Source organism: Macaca fascicularis, chromosome 4, assembly GCF_037993035.2.
Source record: "Macaca fascicularis isolate 582-1 chromosome 4, T2T-MFA8v1.1".
NCBI lineage: Eukaryota > Metazoa > Chordata > Mammalia > Primates > Cercopithecidae > Macaca > Macaca fascicularis.
The window spans coordinates 128,019,735-128,038,423 of NC_088378.1; the positions used below are offsets into that span (position 1 = coordinate 128,019,735).

General features: G+C 53.0%; 1 protein-coding gene across 50 annotated transcripts in view; it reads right to left on the reverse strand.

Annotated features, from left to right (window-relative positions):
- TJAP1 (tight junction associated protein 1) overlaps positions 1 to 18,689 on the reverse strand; it is a 29,247-nt gene that overhangs the window by 2,242 nt on the left and 8,316 nt on the right. For 7 of the 50 annotated variants that reach the window (XM_074037940.1, XM_074037935.1, XM_074037946.1 and 4 more), the window contains 7 exons: positions 6,073 to 6,170; positions 4,947 to 5,078; positions 3,279 to 3,307; positions 2,372 to 2,533; positions 1,958 to 2,024; positions 821 to 928; positions 623 to 706 (listed from right to left, as the gene is read on the reverse strand). In XM_074037940.1, the coding sequence (XP_073894041.1) occupies positions 623 to 706; positions 821 to 928; positions 1,958 to 2,024; positions 2,372 to 2,533; positions 3,279 to 3,307; positions 4,947 to 5,051 (555 nt within the window). In that variant the 5' untranslated portion in view covers positions 5,052 to 5,078; positions 6,073 to 6,170. Of the gene's footprint in view, positions 1 to 622; positions 707 to 820; positions 929 to 1,706; positions 1,737 to 1,957; positions 2,025 to 2,371; positions 2,534 to 3,278; positions 3,308 to 4,946; positions 5,130 to 6,072; positions 6,171 to 14,330; positions 14,461 to 14,555; positions 14,748 to 18,689 lie in introns of those variants that run through there. The other 43 variants (XM_074037930.1, XM_074037927.1, XM_045390955.2 and 40 more) reach the window with 17 other exon arrangements.

Genomic DNA, 18,689 nt, shown 5'->3' on the forward strand with positions numbered 1-18,689 from the left:
CACAGTGAAACCCCGTCTCTACTAAAAATACAAAAAAAATTAACCGGCTGTGGCGGTGGGCGCCTGTAATTCCAGCTACTTGGGAGGCTGAAGCAGGAGAATTGCTTGAAGCCGGGAGGCGGAGCTTGCAGTGAGCCGAGATCACGCCACTGCACTCCAGCCTGGGCAACAGAGCAAGACTTCGTCTCAAACAAAGAAAAAAAATAAAAAAGAAGAAATATCTCTACTTCTGCAGGCCACATCAACCTTGGGCCTGAAGCTCTGGGGTCTAGAGTTTACCCGTTGGGGTAACATGATCAGATGGGCCTAATCCTCTCTCAGTACTCTTTGGGCAGATAGCTCTGACTACCCTCTCCTTCCTGCCTGGGATCCTCTCTCTCTGTCTCTGTTATAGAAACCAACAGGGCTGCCCCCCCAAAACTAGTGATGGGCCCTAGACAGGACATGGGACACCAACCAGTGGCAGAGTTGACTGGCTTGATAGGTGACATGGAGGCAGGAGGGCAAAATGGAAAGGGGACTTAAAAACAGGAAGACAGAGAGAGGTGTAGAAACTGGAGTTAAGAGTCCTACAGTGGCCAGAATGGTCTATGTGGGCGGGGAGGGGGTGAGTTCTACTCACATCAGCAAACTTGTGGTTTCGGAAGTGGGACTTGTTGCACTTGAGGAGCTGCACAGCCAGGTTGCAGTCCAGTCGGTACCGCTCCTACAGACACAGACCTGGTTCAGAGCCCAGCCCAGCCCTCTCCAAGGGAGCAGGGCCAGGCCAGAACAAAGCTAGCCCCAGGTGAGGAAGGCCCGAGCAGTGAAATGCACATACGTTGAGCTCTTCCAGCTTGTTAATGGTGTTCTTGGCATCCAGCAGCTTGTTGGTCAGCTCCACAATCTCCCAGTCCAGCGTCTTCCTATCCATCTCAGCCTTCTTGATCTGAGGCACAGACTTGAGGTTAACCCAGCCCACACCCTAGGCAGCCCTTCCTCTCCCTCCACCTCCTCCCATCCTGGAGACACAAGAGGCCACAGGTGCTAGGGCAGCCAAGGCGGACAAAGCAGAGACAAATGACGGACAGACAGAAGGAGACTGGGCATCTCTCCCACTCCCTGGACTGGCTGTGGGGTGGGGGCTTTCTTAGCATGACCTCCTGCCACCTGGGCCCAGGACACAGACAGTATAAGAGCTGTCCATCCCCTGAGATTCCAGGGGCTCTGGGCACCAGGCAAGGCAGCTGGTACCTCAAAGGCAGAAACTGCAAACCAGGGGGCTGAAGCCTCCTATGTGTGCAGCTGTTTCCAGCATCAGGCTAGGAGAGGGAAGAGGAAGCAGGGCTTGGTGGCAGCCAGGGTGCCTCGCTGAGCAGGGAGCAAGCTGCAGGCTCAAAAGTAGCCTTCTGATCTTCAGTTCAGGGACTGGATCTGCAGCCTCCCCTCCCCGCCCAGAGCCTGGGCTTGCTGCCACTGCAGCCAAGAAGCTTTGGGTGTTCAGTGGAGACATCAATCAGTACCTCTACCAGAGCCAAGGGCAGAGCAGGCTAGGCTCCCCAGCTCTCTCCTGGGAGGGAGGCATTGACTGTTAAATGGGCCTCACACAGGGAAGAGAAAGGAGCGGGTATACTCAAGGGGTACAGGGTAATAGCCAGGGCCCGCAATTCCAGATCTCAGCTGAGAAGGCCAGGGCAAGGGAGAAGACACACAAACTCAGACGCAACTGCAAAAATCCAGCTGTGGCTAAGAGAGGCCTGAGAGGAGAGTGCAGCAGCGACGGTGGCAGCATGAGGGGGAGACGAGGAAAGAAGAGAAACAGTGTGAGCATTAAGACAGTCCTGACTTGCAGAGCACACTGCGGTACCCCCACCACTGCCCCATCCCACCATCTCCCCCAAGCCCGAGTGGCATTCCCCTGGCAAATCCTGGCCCCCTGCTATGCTGTGAGCACAGTGCCCGCCAAGTTGCCCTTTACCAGTGTGTGCAGCTTGTCCTCCAACTCCTGGTTGGTCCGCTGGGAAGCTGTGTAGCTGTTCTGCAGCCTGAAAAGGGATAACACAAGGCACATCCCTGGGTCAAGATCCCATTCTTCAGGCCCTGTTCAGCCTCCCGGGATCTTAAACATGTCAGTCGCCCTCAACAACTTCAGTTTTCTAATCGGAATCAGATGATCTCTGAGGCATCTTCCAGCTAACCTCCGAAGAAGGGAGAGAGGGAGAGAGGGAGAGAGGGAGAGGGGGAGAGAGGGGGAGAGAGGGGGAGAGAGGGAGAGAGAGGGAGAGAGAGGGGGAGAGAGGGAGAGAGAGAGAGAGAGAGAGAGAGAGAGAGAGAGAGAGAGAGAGTGTGTGTGTGTGTGTGTGTGTGTGTGTGTGTCCCCTCATTCCCACACCTGCGGAACTTATCCTTAAATTTGTCCAGCTCCTCGCGGCTCTGGCCCAGCTCCAGCTCCAGGCAGTCCTGCCCGATTTCCAGCTCACGTTCCAGGGCCTCAGTGCGTCTGGTGGCGGAGGCCAGGCGCCGGCGAAGCTCTTCATTCTCCTGCTGCAAGAGCCTGGCAGGGTGTTGTGGGATCAAGGGCAGAGGGGTATGAGAGATCAAAGGGCATGGCCTGGAGCTCCAGAGTGGGCTCAGGAAGGAAGGGATGACATGAAGACAGGCAACCAGAGCTTAAGTCTAAGGCAGCATATTTCATAGGCCTGCTGGCCCTGGGAACACAGCCTGGGTTGGAGGGTCAGGGGAGGAAGAGGGGATGGTAGGGGACAATCCAGCTTCCCTTCACTATTGGAGAATGAAAAGACAGAATTGGGGGTAGGGATACGGCTCCCAGCCTGTCTCTGGTTACAGCCCATGTCAGTCGGCCACTAAGCCCCCAGCTCCAGTTTCCCCTCTGCACAATCAGGCTTCTCCATTATTCATCTCTTGGAAATCCAGCCCAGCACTGCCCTCCTCTCCGGAGGCCTCATGTGGCTAAGAAAGGGCTGCAAGGGTGGCAGCTGGTACAGGAACCAGGAGCTGGGGAAGGGCTCCTTAGCAAGAACAGCAGGGCCCTCAGTGCCATTCACCTCCTGATTCTATGCTCTCTCGAAGCCCATGGAACAATAAAATCCCATTTGCCAGAAAAAATATCCACAGCATCAAAACTCCTCCCAGAGTCCCTAAAACAACCCATCCCAACCTTTACTTCCACCTAATCCACGGGAAAGTCCAACTGTACCAATAGCCTAGCCTGCAGCTAAGAGGGACAGAGTTGAGGCAGGGCAGTATCTCAGGCAGCATCTCAGGCAGCAGATACTCACTTCATCCTTTCTGCGTCAGTCAGGGGTTCCTAGGCAAAAAAGAGAAGCTTGAGGCTCAGCTCTGGACCACTGGCCCCCTGGTTGGCTCACCCTCCAAATAGTCATGAAAAGGCTCAGGTGTGAAGCCCAGAGACTCTCACAGCAGAAGAGGGCTATAGGGCTCTCAACAGATGGAAGCAATTCAGTAATGCTGGGACAAGCCTCGATTACCTGCTCCCATGCCAACCAGAAGATTCAACAACCTCTTCCAACCTTCAACCTTAATCCTAAAGTCATTTTCAAGTAAGTCCTGGCACCCAAGCTACCTCTCCCCAGGGGCAGAGACAGCCTCTCAGCTGTTCACTCGGCTCTTGGTGGGCCCTGTCTCCACACACGTATGGCAGAGACCTTCCAGAAAAGTCAGGCTGAACTATACACAAGAGTTCTGAGCTCTGACAAAGCCCTCAGCCTTGGGACAAAGACAAAGGCAGAATCAGGCCCTTGCAGAGGCTCAGGAGGAACAAGTGCATGGGAGAAGAGGGCTAATCCTGACTAAGGGGAAGAAGTGTCTTGTTTGGCTCTTAACCTCCTGCCCCATCTTCCCCAAACCTCTATGGCAGTCATGGCTCAAAAGTCAAGTTCAGCCAACCACAAAGTAGAGCAGGCCCATGCTATTGTAAGAGGGAAACGTCAAGGGGCCTATTCTACATAGAGCTGACTGCTTCAGAAGTGCAGTCTCAGGCAGAAAATGGAGGTAGGTGGCCTCCTTTGTCCATTGACTCTGACAACAGGATTTGACCCTATTCTACCGCATACTGATTATACAGCCTTCACCTCACAGAGCCTTAGTTCCCTCACTTATAAAACTGACGTAATGCTCAATGGGTAGCACCTAGCATAATAGCTGGCATCTTAATTTAATGTTCCCTGAACTGAAATGAGCAAGTCATGGCTTTTCTACCTTGAATCTGACCAAAGCAGGTTACAGTATGCCTGATGCTCAGCATGTGCTGCATCTCAAGTTCTTTAAATGTGCTCCATGCACTGCGACCAGGTGGAGACATGGCTGCAAGGGCAGTAAACCACTGTGGCCTTCATTTCCGCCTGTGAGTGAGGTTAATGGGGGAGGAGAGCCCATGTTTTGCAGCTGACTAGAGGCCCCTGAAGAGCAGAGTCCAGACCTAACAGTTCCTGGCAGGGAGTACGTATTCAACAAATGTTAGCCAAACAAAGCAAAGCTGGAGGAAGGGCCGGACTTCCTGGGGACAATGAAGAGCAGCTGTGCTGGTGGGAAGTGGCTATAGCACTGCCTCCTGATATGCCCCAAAGGGGCCACAGGTTGAATGGCTCTATTCCACTATGGAGGACCAGAGTCCCATCCACCAGCAGGTTAGGTACCCCTCAGTCTACTGGGCTGCCTCTTGCAGGGAGAATATCATATGGGATCATTTATGCTAAGCTACAAAGACTCAGGGGTTCCCTGACATTTGGATGTATACTCACTGACAGTCCCCCTTGAGCCTACATTGCCCCCACCTGCACTGCTGCGGCTAGGAGACCTCAGGCCTCCAACAGCAAGGCCCACTCTCACCCCAACTCAGGACCAGAAGCTCAGGCAGAAGTCAGCCAGACACCCAGCCTCAGGGGCCTTGCCTCTGCCGGTCAGGCTGGGGTACCAGTCTTGCTGACCTCCTGCTCAAGCCGGGATCCAGGAATTTCCAATCGCAGCTCCCGATGCTCTGGTGGTGCCTTACGGTAGGGTTTCTTAGCAGGGGCGGGGGCGGCACTGGTCATTCTGGGAGGTGACGGCTCCTCCACCTGCTGAGGAGGAGGAGGAGGGAGGCTCAGAAATGTGGCCAGAAGGACTCTGGACTGAGAAAAAACAAAGATGGTGAAAGGAGACATATGTTGAGGCCACCACATAGGCTGATAAGCCTGGGCCATTACTGGAGTCATTACAAGGGCACACCTCAGGTGTGTCAGTCCCCATAGGTCAAAGGAGTGCCAGAGGGTCGGGCATGGGTCCAATGGGGAACAGGTGGGTGGGAAAAGCAGGGCCTAGGGCCTGGACACCTAGGTTTTAAGAGTGGGGCAGGGAGCCTTCAAAGCAGCCCACCACCCTCCTTTCCACTCTCCTCTGAAGGCCTCAGAAGATAAAACTCTCTATGCATTAGTTTTCTCAACTCTAAATTAGTGGTAAAACAGCACCAATTTCTTTTTTTTTCTTTTCTTTTTTGAGACAGGGACTTGCTCTGTTGCCCAGGCTGGAGTGCAGTGGCGCACTCTTGGCTCACAGCAGCCTCAACCTCCCGGGCTCAAGTAATCCTCCTGCCTCAGCCTTCTGTGTAACTCGGACCACAAGCACGTGCCACTGCACATGCTTGGCTATTCCTTCTACACGGGGTTTCACTTTATTGCCCAGGCTCAAACTCCCAAGCTCAAGCAATCCTTCTGTCTTGGCCTTCCAAAGTGCTGGGATTATAGGTGTGAGCTACTGTGCCCAGCTAAGAATAGCACCAACTTCATAGGGCTGTTGTGAAGATGATGTAAAGCACTTAGGAAATGTTGAATAATTGTTAGTTTTAAAAAAAATAATAACCAAAAAATGTGAGTTTGGGGATCCAATCCAGGATCCTCAGTGGGAATCTCAAAGCCTGAGAGAGCTCTCTGGCCTCGGCCACTGATGGCCAAACCCCTGTGGCCTCCACCACTCTTTTCACCAGGCCCCACCGAGAGAGAACATTTGGCTGCCCCCTCACCTGCCCCTCCCCAGAAGAGAGCCAGGCTGAGGGCACAGGCCTCATCAGGGACATACCGTCTGTTTGTCGGCAGCTCTCTCTGTTCCGCTGTCCGAGAGTTAGCCCTCGGCTCTCCGCATCCCACGGCCCCTCCACTTCCTTTAGCCAACAGCTCCTGAAACCAGAGAAGGGAAGAAAGTGGAAACCAGGTGTCAGCCGCCTGTCTGTCAGTGCTACAGGCCTGCCTGCCCGGTCTGGGACCTGGAAGGCCCCCCAGGGAGAACCATGGCAGGAAGGCCATGAAATAGGGGGCCTGAGGGGAAAGCAGCTGGAGGCAGATGACTGGAAGCACTGGGTTCCTGCCTTTCTCCGTGACAGTAATGTCACAGTCCCAGATGAGATACGTGTGTCTGTGTGTGTTTATGGTCTCAGCACATTGCCCAATTCTTGAATAGGTCCGGTTCCATCCTATCCCTACTCCACATCTGTCTTCCTCATCTCCCAGGCCTCTCAGAGTTTGGAAACAACTAAGAGATTTGGGGAACATGGGTTACAAATGAGAACACCAGGAAAAAAGCCTCACAAAGATCCAAGAAGATAGAGAAAATGATGGAAAGAGAGCACCTAGCATTTCCAGAAGGAGGCCCAAGGCTATTTGGTGTATAATGATGATGGTCACCGGCCTTTGCAATGAGGCGGCGTAGGGCTAGGAGAAGAAATCTGAAAAGGGAGCAACACAGAGCAGTAGCTCTCAACCAGGCAATTCTGCCTACTCTCCTTCCCCAGGGATGTCTGGCGCCCACTCTCCTTCCCCAGGGACGTCTGGCAAGTGTCAGGAGACATTTTTGATTGTCGAAACCTGGAGGGAAGGAGTGCTACTGGCATCTAGTGGGTAGAAGGTGGGGATGCTTTGGTCATCCCACAACCATAGGACAACTCCCACCACAAATAATTCCCAACAGAAAATACCCAGAGTGCCAAGGCTGAGAAATACGAAGAAAACTCCAGTCTGGGGAGTTGGAGACACCTGGGCTCCAGGCTCAGCACTGACACCACAGGGCCCTGTGTAACGCCCTTCCTCACTGGATAACCCAGTTCCTTATCTACACAGAGGTGGCTGGACTGAGTGTCCTATGAGAGCCCCTCCCACCTCCTGAGGTTCAAAGATGGGCCCACACCCCTCCCTGGCCCCCACCTGTAATTAGCTGGGTTGCAGCATGGGGGCAGCAGCCACCAGTGATCAGGCAGTAACCTCAGGTGGCCTTCTGGGCAGAAAAAACAATCTTCTCCCGCCCCCATCAACCTAAACAGAGCTGGAGGCTGAGGGAAGCCTTGCGGGCTTTAGCATGTGTTCCCACTGTCGGGACATGCCCTGGCCATGACTCCTGTCACATTCCAACAGGGCCTGGGGCAGGAAGAATGGTGAGGGGGTAGGGAGGGTGGGGAAGCAGGAGTGGTCTACCTCCTCTGTCTGGACAGCCTGGGCCTTGGCTTGGGGTTCTGTGGGGAGCTGGGGTGCGGCAGCACAGGCACGGGCCGCCAGCCTCCTCCCCCTGACAGGAGGCAGAACGTGTCCCCACAGGGCACATGCAGCATGCTGTGTCGGCTGACTCCCTGCACAGGAATCTGGGTGGGCGGGCCTGAAAGGACGGCACATTCCCAGGGTGTGGGGAGCAAACAAGTCACCCCAACAGGCTCCTTGGGGCTGCCCCTCCAGAGGGGCCCAGGGTGGGTGCTCCTATGGTCTGAGGGAGAGGCCTAGAAAGTCCCAAACCCACCTGGGTATGTGGGTTCTGATACTCAGAGGGTAAATGTGTGGGGTGCATGAGCTGGAAAACAGGGTAGGGCCAGAGATGGAAGAGTGAGAGATGACAGCAGTCAAGAGCTTCTACAAAACCAAGGTGCAGCTCAGAGAATTGGTCTCTGCCTTTCCCCTTCTCTACAGAAGGTCCAGGTCCCAGCTCCCTTCCCCCACGTGCTCCCCAGTCATCTGAGGAAGCCCTTTCTCTCTGCAGGCCCCTTTGTGTGCCTCTCCTCTATTCCCAACCGCCTCTGTACTTCCTTGTCCCTACTCCTGGCAAGGCTCATGCTGTCCTCTTGGTACCGAGACACCTACATGAACAGCAGGCAGGCAGGGAGGACACGAACATGCTCAGGTGTCCGGCAATCCTGTAGGGAGGGTTGCTTCACTCCATGCCCTGCAGCCCGGGCTCTAGTTGCCACACATCCTCTAGCTCCTTCTGCCTCACCCTGACCTCAACTGGCCCTACAGTACGTATTTATCCCCAGGGATTCCATGGCCAGAGGCGATCTGGCTTGCTAGGCGAGGAGTACCCTGAGAAGGTGGCTGGCTGTGGGATGGGCAGTAAATGCAGACACAGACTCTGGGGATGGGGGTGGTGGTGATGGGAGGTTATTCTCTCCGCCACAGCCTACTCTTTCCACATACGTCAGAGTTACAGGGATGGGAAACCACTCCCAACTAAGGAAGCAGAAGGCAATGCCCACTGGGAAGACAATCCACCAGGGGGCTCATAGTGTTCCTCAACACCAGGCTGCGAGGGAGATGTGTACCAACCACTTCCTGCCCTGTGTCCATAAACACAGGATGTGCCCGGGCCGGGCGCGGTGGCTCACGCCTGTAATCCCAGCACTTTGGGAGGCCGAGGCGGGCGGATCACAAGGTCAGGAGATCGAGACCATGGTGAAACCCCGTCTCTACTAAAAATACAAAAAATTAGCCGGGCGCGGTTGTGGGCGCCTGTAGTCCCAGCTACTCGGGAGGCTGAGGCAGGAGAATGGCGTGAACCCGGGAGGCGGAGCTTGCAGTGAGCCGAGATCGCGCCACTGCACTCCAGCCTGGGCGACAGAGCAAGACTCCGTCTCAAAAAAAAAAAAAAAAAACACAGGATGTGCCCAACACCCAGGCCCTAGCTCCAACTTCTGAAATCTGCTGAGTGCCCCAGATCCAGCCCGTGAGGAGCCCACAGTTTCAGCAATGAACAGGAATACAATAGGCCTGGCAGCCCACAGTCCTTGACTGGAGGCAAGGAAGGTGTGCAGGGAAGGCTGGACAGACCCAAGGAGGACAGCAATGCAAGGTGCAGTGGACAACAAAGAGAGAAGTATTGGGACACTCGGCCTGCAAGCTGGGAGAAGGTAAAGGGGTGAGGCAGATGGCATCAGAGTGGTCCCTCCAGGAAGACTCAGCTACCAGGTGCAGCCTCCCCTGGCCACATCTCCTTCACCCAAAGGTTTCCCAAGTTGCCTTGGAGTGTTTCAGCCCAAGGAGGACTCCCAGTCCCATGTGGGGAAGAAAAGGTCCCAAAGGAGAGCAGCTGGACAACTCAGAATGGGCCATGGCCCATGATAAGCGAGCGGCAGCCAAGGACAGCCTCTGGGGCCTCCTGGCCTCTGGAGGCTGAGCTGGCTCCAGGACACCTCCCAGAAAATGGTCTTCTGGAGGAAGATCAGGAAATCAACAGGGCTGGCCGCACATGGTGGCTCACGCCCGTAATCCCAGCACTTTAGGAGGCCAAGGCAGGCGGATCACTTGAGGTCATCAGGAGTTCGAGACCTGCCTGGCCAACATGGTGAAATCCTGTCTCCACAAAAATTGAACCCAGGAGGTGGAGACTGCAGTGAGCCCAGATCGCACCACTGCACTCCAGCCTGGGCAACAGAGACTCCATCTCAAAAAAAAAAAAAAAAAAAAAGGAAATTAACGAGGAAGAATCCCACTCCCACCCCCACGCCAAACTAAACCTAAGCCTTGAGGAACTAAGGGCAGACAACTCAGGATGTGGGACTACCAGATAACGTAACGTACTGGGTCTGTTCTGTAAGAACAGCTATGCCCTGGGAGAAAGGTTGAGGCCTAGGTTAAAACCTCTCGCTGACCCAGCATGGCCTGGGGCTCCTCAGGCTGAACCTGCAGGCAGTGTTGAGGGAGACACCCAGAGTAGCAGCAACCCTTTCCCATCCCATGAAGGTGAAGTGAGAAGGAAAAGGGGCTCTCCTCAACCCTCCCTGCCCCTGCCTCATCCTACCCCATCCAACCCCAGCTTCTGCCATGCTCTGCATAACATTCATTCTTCGCTTACTCAAAAATCAATTCAAAGGATGGACTCTACTTCCTATCTGCTGGGGTGGAGAGAGGGGTGATAGCTTTCTAATTGCCATGTTGCAATTTGCCAGTCGGTGCAGGCCGCCTGTTGCCGCCTGCCCTGTATTAAATACCTTCTCCCTGATTACAGCCCATGGGGCACGATTAGCTGCCTTCAGAGAACAAAGTCTACTTTCATTAGAAATGGGACTCAGCACGCACAGCAGAGCTGCACTGTGAACCCTCTGAACAGCTGAGCAGAGTGTAGACAGAGATAGATATAAGGCGTGATCTGCACCAGAAGCTGGCTGAGCAGTGTCCTTTAATAAAGCGACAAAAAATCTGCCAAGCATCACTCTTTAACCAGGAGATGGAACTTACACCTGCTCCCTTTTGTGGGTACGCATATTTGATCAGGGGCTTCCACTGTGGTGGAAGATTGCTGTTGCTAGAGACAGAGTGGTATGAGAGAGGAATCTCTTCAGAATCCTGCTGCTCCCCAATATACTATCTTACTGTTCCCAGCAAGCACCCACAGGAGCAACAGCAAAAAGTTTCCAGCTCAAGAGCCAAAGATGCCATCCCACTTCCCTTCTGCCATCCTTTCCGGGGTTATGCCTAAGGCTCAGGCAAAGTCAGAGATGCAGAAGAGGAAAGGAAGTTCAAGAATCCAGCCTTCTCCCAGCTGAGGCTGAGGCCATCTCTTCAACACCAGCCCAGGAGAGGGAGACAGGAATCCAGAGTGGATATGGTTCTTTGGCTTTTCCAACTTCAGCCTTCCCCAACAAACATCTCCTCCAGCTCCCCACGTTCTGTACTACCTCACTCCACAACTCTCCCGATCCTGGAGCAGCTGCCCTGCCCCAGAGAGCAACTACCTTCCTACTCTCCACATCACCAATACCTGCTTTAGGTAATTGTGGCCCCAAGAGTTTATCCAGGTTCAGATCATTTCTGAACCTACTGCGAAGCCTTTCTGCTCTCAGCTGTCAATGAATCAAGCAAGTGAGAGACCTTGAGGAGTCAATGAACACAAGCTTCTGAATCAGGGAGGGCCCACACATTACCATGAAAATCATCCAAGCTCTTCTTCATAATTCAACCAAGCAAAGTCAAATGGAAGTTAGTAATCACTACTGTTTTAAAATGAAAGGAACACCCAGCCCTGTTTCAGAATACGCCAGCTGTGTTGTATGCCACCTTAATTCCCTTGGAATCCAGCAGGGTATAAATAAATAACAATAAATACAAGCCCTTCCTAAAGCCGCTCATCAACCACTAAAACACAACTGTCTGATCACACAGGGACTGGGGCCTCCCTCTCAGGAGCTGTCCTGAGCTGTAAGTGCTGGATGTGGAGTCTCTGAACTCTGCAAGCCTATGGGAAGCTGTGCCCCAGTGGGGGTCAGCTACACTCCCGCCACACAAGTCTGGCCACTTCTCAAGCCTCTGAAATCCAGTCTCTGCCCCAACTGATATCCAAGGAACACAAATGGCCACCCTGCAAGGGTCAGCCCTGGAACCAGGTGACCTGGCCTTGGTCCTGGGGATTGCTCATGAAGATCCCCACTCCCTGCACCATTAATACAGCCATTCTCCCTCTGACTTCCCGTAAACAGCAGAGCAATCCCCCAGAGCAGTGGGCTGACCCCACCAAAGCTGGGTTCGGCCTCTCCCACGTCGTCTCCGGGGTACCCCTCCTGCTTGCCACCAGCCCCCAGTTTCCGGCATGCAGCTGTTCCTGAGATACATGAGCAAAGCCTTCAGCAATCCCGGGCGCGTGGCAGGCAGGCAGCCAACAGCTCATGGGGTGGGGCCTGGGCAGAGGTTCTGCTCTGGGCTGAAGACAAGGCTAGAAGATGTCAGTCTGTGCCCAGACCAGCCCTGCTGCCCCTCCAACAGCCATGCCCGCCACCCCTCTGGGCAAGTACAACCTCACCCTCTCGGGACAAGTTGCCTGCAGCCCTGAACTGGCCCCCGGCCTACTCTAAACCAGATTGACAGGGTTTTGAAAGCCAAAAAGAGTGGGAATTATTCTGCCCCAAAGCAATCCTGAGGACTCAGAACAGTGCTGGTGACCTGTGAGAGCTCACCTGGCTCCCACCTGAGCAAACACTTCCAAGTCTATCCACCCAGCCTCACATCCAGAAAAACACTTCACAGAAAGAGGGGCTAAAGAGCCAGGCAAACCAACCCCTCCCTGCAAAAAAGGAGGGCGAGAAATCCCCAAGGTCATAGCCTGCATTTGACATTAGACCCCATGCCCTCTCCTAAGAAAGGCCAAAGTGAAGGACTGGCCCTCAACCAGGCCTCAACTCCAGGTCCTTTTGCTTTCCTGGTCAGAGCCAAGTCAAGAAAGCCTCCAGTTTGTCAACTCCCCATTTGGGGTCCCTAAACATCTCTGCATTACTGCTAGTCCCCATGAATAATATATAGTACTATAAATGTTTATTTGTACATAGTACACTCATATATAATAATACATTACGAGCTCAATCCACATGCATATAAGCAGGTATTGTTTATTCATTAATCAACTATCATACATTCACTATTATTAATCATACAATAAAATTCATTTCCACATGGATATTGATCAGTACTATAAATCCTTAATACTGCATAGTACATACATTCATTTATCGGATATAGTGCATTTTCATCAAGATATTTCTCACTGGGCCAGGCACAGTGGCTCATGCCTGTAATCCCAACATTTTGGGAGGCCAAGGCGGGTGGATCACCTGAGGTCGGGAGCTCGAGACCAGCCTTACCAACATGGAGAACCTCGTCTCTACTAAAAATACAAAATGAGCTGGTCATGGTGGTGCATTTCTATCATCCCAGCTACTCGGGAGGCTGAGGTAGCAGAATCGCTTGAACCCAGGAGGCGGAGGTTGCAGTGAGCTGAGATCGCGCCACTGCACTCCAGCCTGGACAACAAGAGCAGAACTCAGTCTCAAAAAAAAAAAAAGGATATTTCTCATCAACATGGATATCCCCTACCAACTTTGGTCTCTTAATGTATCAACCTCTGAGAAATCATCATCCTGCTCAGGAGTGCTACCCTCCTCGCTCCGGGCCCATAATACACCCTCTCCCATTTACAAGCTCCCACCCAATGCTGGTAGGCTCCTGTCTTCTCTCGCCCAGCCCAAGGGGAACAGAATCCACTTAGGCAGCCTTCAGGTCCCAAGCTCCCCAGTCCAGCCTCCCCAGCACCGCACCACCTCCAGAAGCCAGAGCCACAGTCTATCTAGAGTGACCTGTGTGGAACACCAGGAAACAACAGGCAATCAACTTTCTCATGATCTCCAGACCCGCCTCTCCTTCCCAAGCCTGGAGGGAGAAGGGATTGCGTGGGAGCTTCTCCACACCAGGCTGCACTCACCCATCTCCCAGTCTGAGGCCAGGACCTTTTCTGAGCCCAGTGTGGAGTCCGAAGCCAGGTCCTGCCCCCACTCTACTGAGGCACCCTTCCCAGCTTTTCATGGCTAAAGTCCACCTGAAGCTCCAGACGTGAAAAGAGGTGGGAGAACCAAACTCCACCTCCCAGAGCAACGGTCACCAATGGGAGTGATGTCTCACATGGGTCCCCGGTTCGGGGCCCCAGCATTCAGTTTAAGTAGTTTCACTCTTCTGCCCAGGGAACTCCCCAGAAGCAGGCCAAGGTTTTCCTCTACCTCCCCAATCCTAAAGAGAACCTTGCAGCTGATGCTAACTTCTTATCCTAGGGTGAGAGTAACAGGGACACTATCCAACCTTCCCTTCTTGATAAAGGGAGGAAATGATCTGGTCTAGAAGAAAAATCCCTTCCCACTCTAGTTCATCTGTCTCTGAGGCGTGAGAAGCAGCAGCAGCATGGTAACAGGGATCTTCTCAAACTCTGTGGTGCTAAAAGCACAGATTCAACAGAAACTCCAACCGATTCTGTTTAAATGGAGAAGTGAAGAGCATGCTGCCGACTTGGGGGAGGGTGATGGTGTTGGGGGGTCAGTGGAGCCCAGCAGCAGGCTGGTGATGGGCAGATGGCCGTGAAGGGGGCACAGCCCCACCCACAGCAGAGGGAGACTGGGAAAATAGAGGGACCCGGTAGTAAGAACAAGAGAGCAGAGGAGATGGTGCGATATAAGCTAAGGACGGAAGCAGCCAGGCTGCGGGGAGGGATGGAGGACAGAGGCCCTGCTGGTGGCACCCCAGGGCAGGTTAGCTGGCCGAGGTCAGACTCACAGGGTTAGTGTCTTCTCCCCAACCAGCCAGCTCTCCTGGTTAGTGCAGTTAGCGACAGACTCATGGCAGACGCCCTCCAGGCACTCCATATAAACAGACAGCTTGGTTTGTGAGCAGCCCAACTCCGGAGCTGCAGAGAGAAAGCAGAGGAATGGCAAGCTGCAGGATGCCCAAGGGGACACACCGCACACTGCACTCTCCTGACTGGAAGCACCGCAGACTTACCACCAGACCCTCAGGGGCTTTCTCCCATCCGGAAACCATGCCAGGTGGAAGCCAAGCCCTCCCCCTGCCAACCAGGGAGGCCAGCTTGCTGACCTCAGGCAACAAGCCTCTCTGGTTGGTCAACAGAAAGAGAGGACGGCTGTTGGAGAAGGGGCTCAGCTCCTCTATCTCGCCTGTTCCCCAAACACTGCTGCCAGGCTGCACCAGGACTCTGAAAGCTAGGCTGTAAGAACAAAGCCACCCACAGCTGCAGCTGCCACCCATCCCGCACCAGTGCCAGCAGAGTCCATCCCACCACCTCCCACAGGCTCTGAGGGGCTGGGAGAGAAGCAGCCCAAGGATTAGAGGCTATGACAAGGGCTGCGTCGGAAAGCACAGTACAATGGGGCAGTGTGTGCCTGGCCTACAGCTGGGCCAGTCAACAGCGCGGGCTGCATACTGCCACCTGGCCAGGGGTGGCACTTCCCAGGGAGCCAGCCCCAGAGGAGCAACATGGACTATTCTCTCCTCTCAGAACGAGCAACACGAGCAACATGCAAGAAGCTCTCCCATCAACAGCAGAAACAACTCTTCCATGAAGCCTCCAGACCACCCTGGGGGAAGTGACACCTCCAGCTCACAGACTGCAAGGCAAATGAGGCAAAAGCAGTGACATTCCAGAGACCCCACAAGATGTGTCCCCTGGGGCGGGAGGACAGGACTACAACACATATATCCACACCCACCGATGCTTAGCAGAGGGCAAGATACTGGCAGGGAAAAGACAGGAGAGGGGTCCTCTCTCCTGTTCTAGGATGCCCTGCAGGCTCTCTGATGACTCGGGGCAAAAAGGGAAGAGTCACCACCCTGGCCACACAGGTGGACCCAGCCTTTTCTCAAGCCTAGGATCAAGATTCATGGAGACAGGAAACATTTCCAATAATTGCCTACACACTGGGCTCCCCATGTTGCTCTGACTACAGCCCAAGAGCTCAAAAAGGCCAAGGCCTGACTATGAAGATGAGACAACTGTCTAGAAAAAAAAGACAACAACTCTTCCAACAGGCCCTGACCCCTGCCCTAGACTGAGCACAGCCACTGACAGGTGACCTTCGGAATCCTCACCCACAGGAAAACAAAAACACCAACTGGGTCTGGTGTGCTTTTAAAAGAGTAGCATGTGACATGGCTAATTCAAGGTTTCAGAAATCAGGGACTCTCACTTCACTAAAATAGGATTTGAGAAATCAGATGATTTTTTTCTTTTCCCAAGCAAAAATGAAATGAGTGAAGGGGAGAGACACAGGTGAGATGGGAGTGCCGATGCCCATATCACTGTTATATCCATCCTGATTCCCACTCAAGGACACTCCTGCCAATTTCATCTCAGAATAAAAAAATGTCCCTCAGAGACAGCCACGGTGCCTGCTGTGGCGAGACCCTCTAGTAAAGCTTCTCCATTCCTCCCAGGGAACCAGCCCCAGAGGAACCCACTCAGCTGCGAAGGAGGCTGTAACCAGGATCCTCAGTGGCTCCAACAGGGACTATTCCACTCCTGGGTCACATGTTAAGTGAACAGAGAAAGTTGAAGAAGAGTATGCATTAGTATTAAGTTCTGGTGAGGAATGTCTAGACGTATAAAACAACTATTAGAGGCCAGGCGCAGTGGCTCATGCCTGCAATCCCAGCACTTTGGGAAGCCAAGGCAGGCAGATCACCTGAGGTCAGGAGTTCAACACCAGCCTGGCCAACATGGTGAAACCCCATCTCTACTAAAAATACAAAAAATTAGCTGGACGTGGTGGTGGGCACCTGTAATCCCAGCTACTCGGGAGGCTGAGGCAGGAGAATCGCTTGAACCCGGGAGGTGGAGGTTGCAGTGAGCCGAGATCACACCATTGCACTCCAGCCTGGGTGACAACAGCGAAACTCCGTCTCAAAAAAAAAAAAAAAAAAAGGCCGGGCGCGGTGGCTCAAGCCTGTAATTCCAGCACTTTGGGAGGCCGAGACGGGCGGATCACAAGGTCAGGAGATCGAGACCATCCTGGCTAACACGGCGAAACCCCGTCTCTACTAAAAACACAAAAAATTAGCCGGGCGAGGTGGCGGCGCCTGTGGTCCCAGCTACTCGGGAGGCTGAGGCAGGAGAATGGCGGGAACCCGGGAGGCGGAGCTTGCAGTGAGCTGAGATCCGGCCACTGCACTCCAGCCTGGGCGACAGAGCGAGACTCCGTCTCAAAAAAAAAAAAAGATTAGAAGGCTACAAGATAAATGGCAAACAATGGTTCCCTATCTTTGGGGAAACAAGTTAGGCAGGAACAATGGGAGAAGAAAGGGAGGATTTTCTTTCTTTTTATTTTGTATATTTTTCTGTATGGTTAGTATTTTATACAAGGGATATATGTTTATGGCAAAACCAATAGTTCCTAGGCAAACAGACAAAAACCCTGCATCTACACTGTGCTTTACCATTCCAGAAGCTCTTTCCGTTCCACGATATTTCCTTTGATGCTTATGGTCCGGTGAGGCACAAAGAATAGGGAGCTCTCCCATTGTAAGGGTGAGAAAGGACAAGTGATTTGCCCAAGACCACAAGCAGAAGTGGGACAGAACCCAGTTCCCGTCTCCAATGCCAGCGCAAAGCCTAGAAAGCTCTCTTTTCCAGGCAGCCACAGGAAAACCAGGACAATTCTGCCCTAATATCAAGACCCTCAAAGACTTCTGAGATTCAATTCCCTACTTGGGCTACCTGTGAAGGTATAAAGAGGCCACCCACCGCTTGGTACCCAAAATGATAAGCAGAGTTTTCTCCTATTGGTTAGCTGAGTAGAAGTCCAGGGTTTTGGGGTGTAGGATGGCTTCTCCGTAGGCAGATCCTCCTCTCAAGGGATGGGTGCTGAGTTCCCCACCACAGCACAGAAGCTTCTCACAAAGAGGGGCCATGTCCTTTATAAATTCTAAATGTCACCTAGCACGCAGTTGGCACAAGATAGTAACTAACAAAGAAGAGGTCCCACCCTTCTACTCAAGGCCAGTCAAGGAGACTTAGTCCCCTTCAAGCCTAAGATATCCAACACAATCCAGTCTGCCTGGCTCACTAATTCCCCTCTCTGCTTAACATAAAATGTAGTTTATCACTCCCCACCAAGTTGCCATCTGCAAAGATATGCCACAATACAAGGCACATTCTCACACCCAGGGACAAGGGAGAGAACTCCCTTGTTCTCCCTTCTCTCTACAGGCGTGGTGGCAGGCGCCTATAGTCCCAGCTACTCGGGAGGCTGGGACAGGAGAATTGCTTGAACCCAGGAGGCGGAGGTTGCAGTGAGCCGAGATCACGCCACTGCACTCCCAACTGGGCAACAGAGCAAGACTCCATCTCAAAAAAAAAAAAAAAAGCTACTGGAAAGCTACTAGTGTGTACTTCACCTCCTCCTTTAACCCATTCCTGATTGCTTAGGGATGTGTTATTAGAACATAAACAGGATGGCCGGGCATGGTGGTTCACGCCTGTAATCTTTGTACTTTGGGAGGCCAAGGCAGGCGGATCACCTGAGGTCAGGAGTTCGAGACAAGCCCGACCAAAATGGCGAAACCCTGTCTCTACTAAAAATACAAAAGTTAGCTGGGCGTGGTGGCACACACCTGTAGTCCCAGATACTCGGGAGGCTGAGTGTTGCTTGAACCCAGGAGGCGGAGGTTGCAGCGAGCCAAGATCACACCACTGCACTCCACCCTGGGTGACACAGCGAGACTGTCTCAAAAACAAACAAACAAACAAAAAAACATAAAAGGCAAAACGGGAGACAGCTGAAGCCAAGCACCTGGAAGATGATTTAACCACATGACTGAAATCCTAGAAAATAATTAGTAATGCTATTGCTAACACTATCACCTTTTGTTTATGCAGGACCTTCCTTCCTAAGGGTGCAAAAGGTTTTGCCAGGTAGATTCCATCTTCTTTAATCCCACCGAGGAAGGACTGGGTTGGATCACACAGTAACCAACATTGCTCAGCACTTACTCTATAGTGCCTAAATGCTTGGCCTTCAGTAAAAAAGCTCGCCCCTAAGAAGCTTCAGAGACAGAAGATCTTGCTCCTAGTGGGGGAGAGACAGGTTAACAGTCACTTCCAGTACAGCGTGGTTGAGTGCT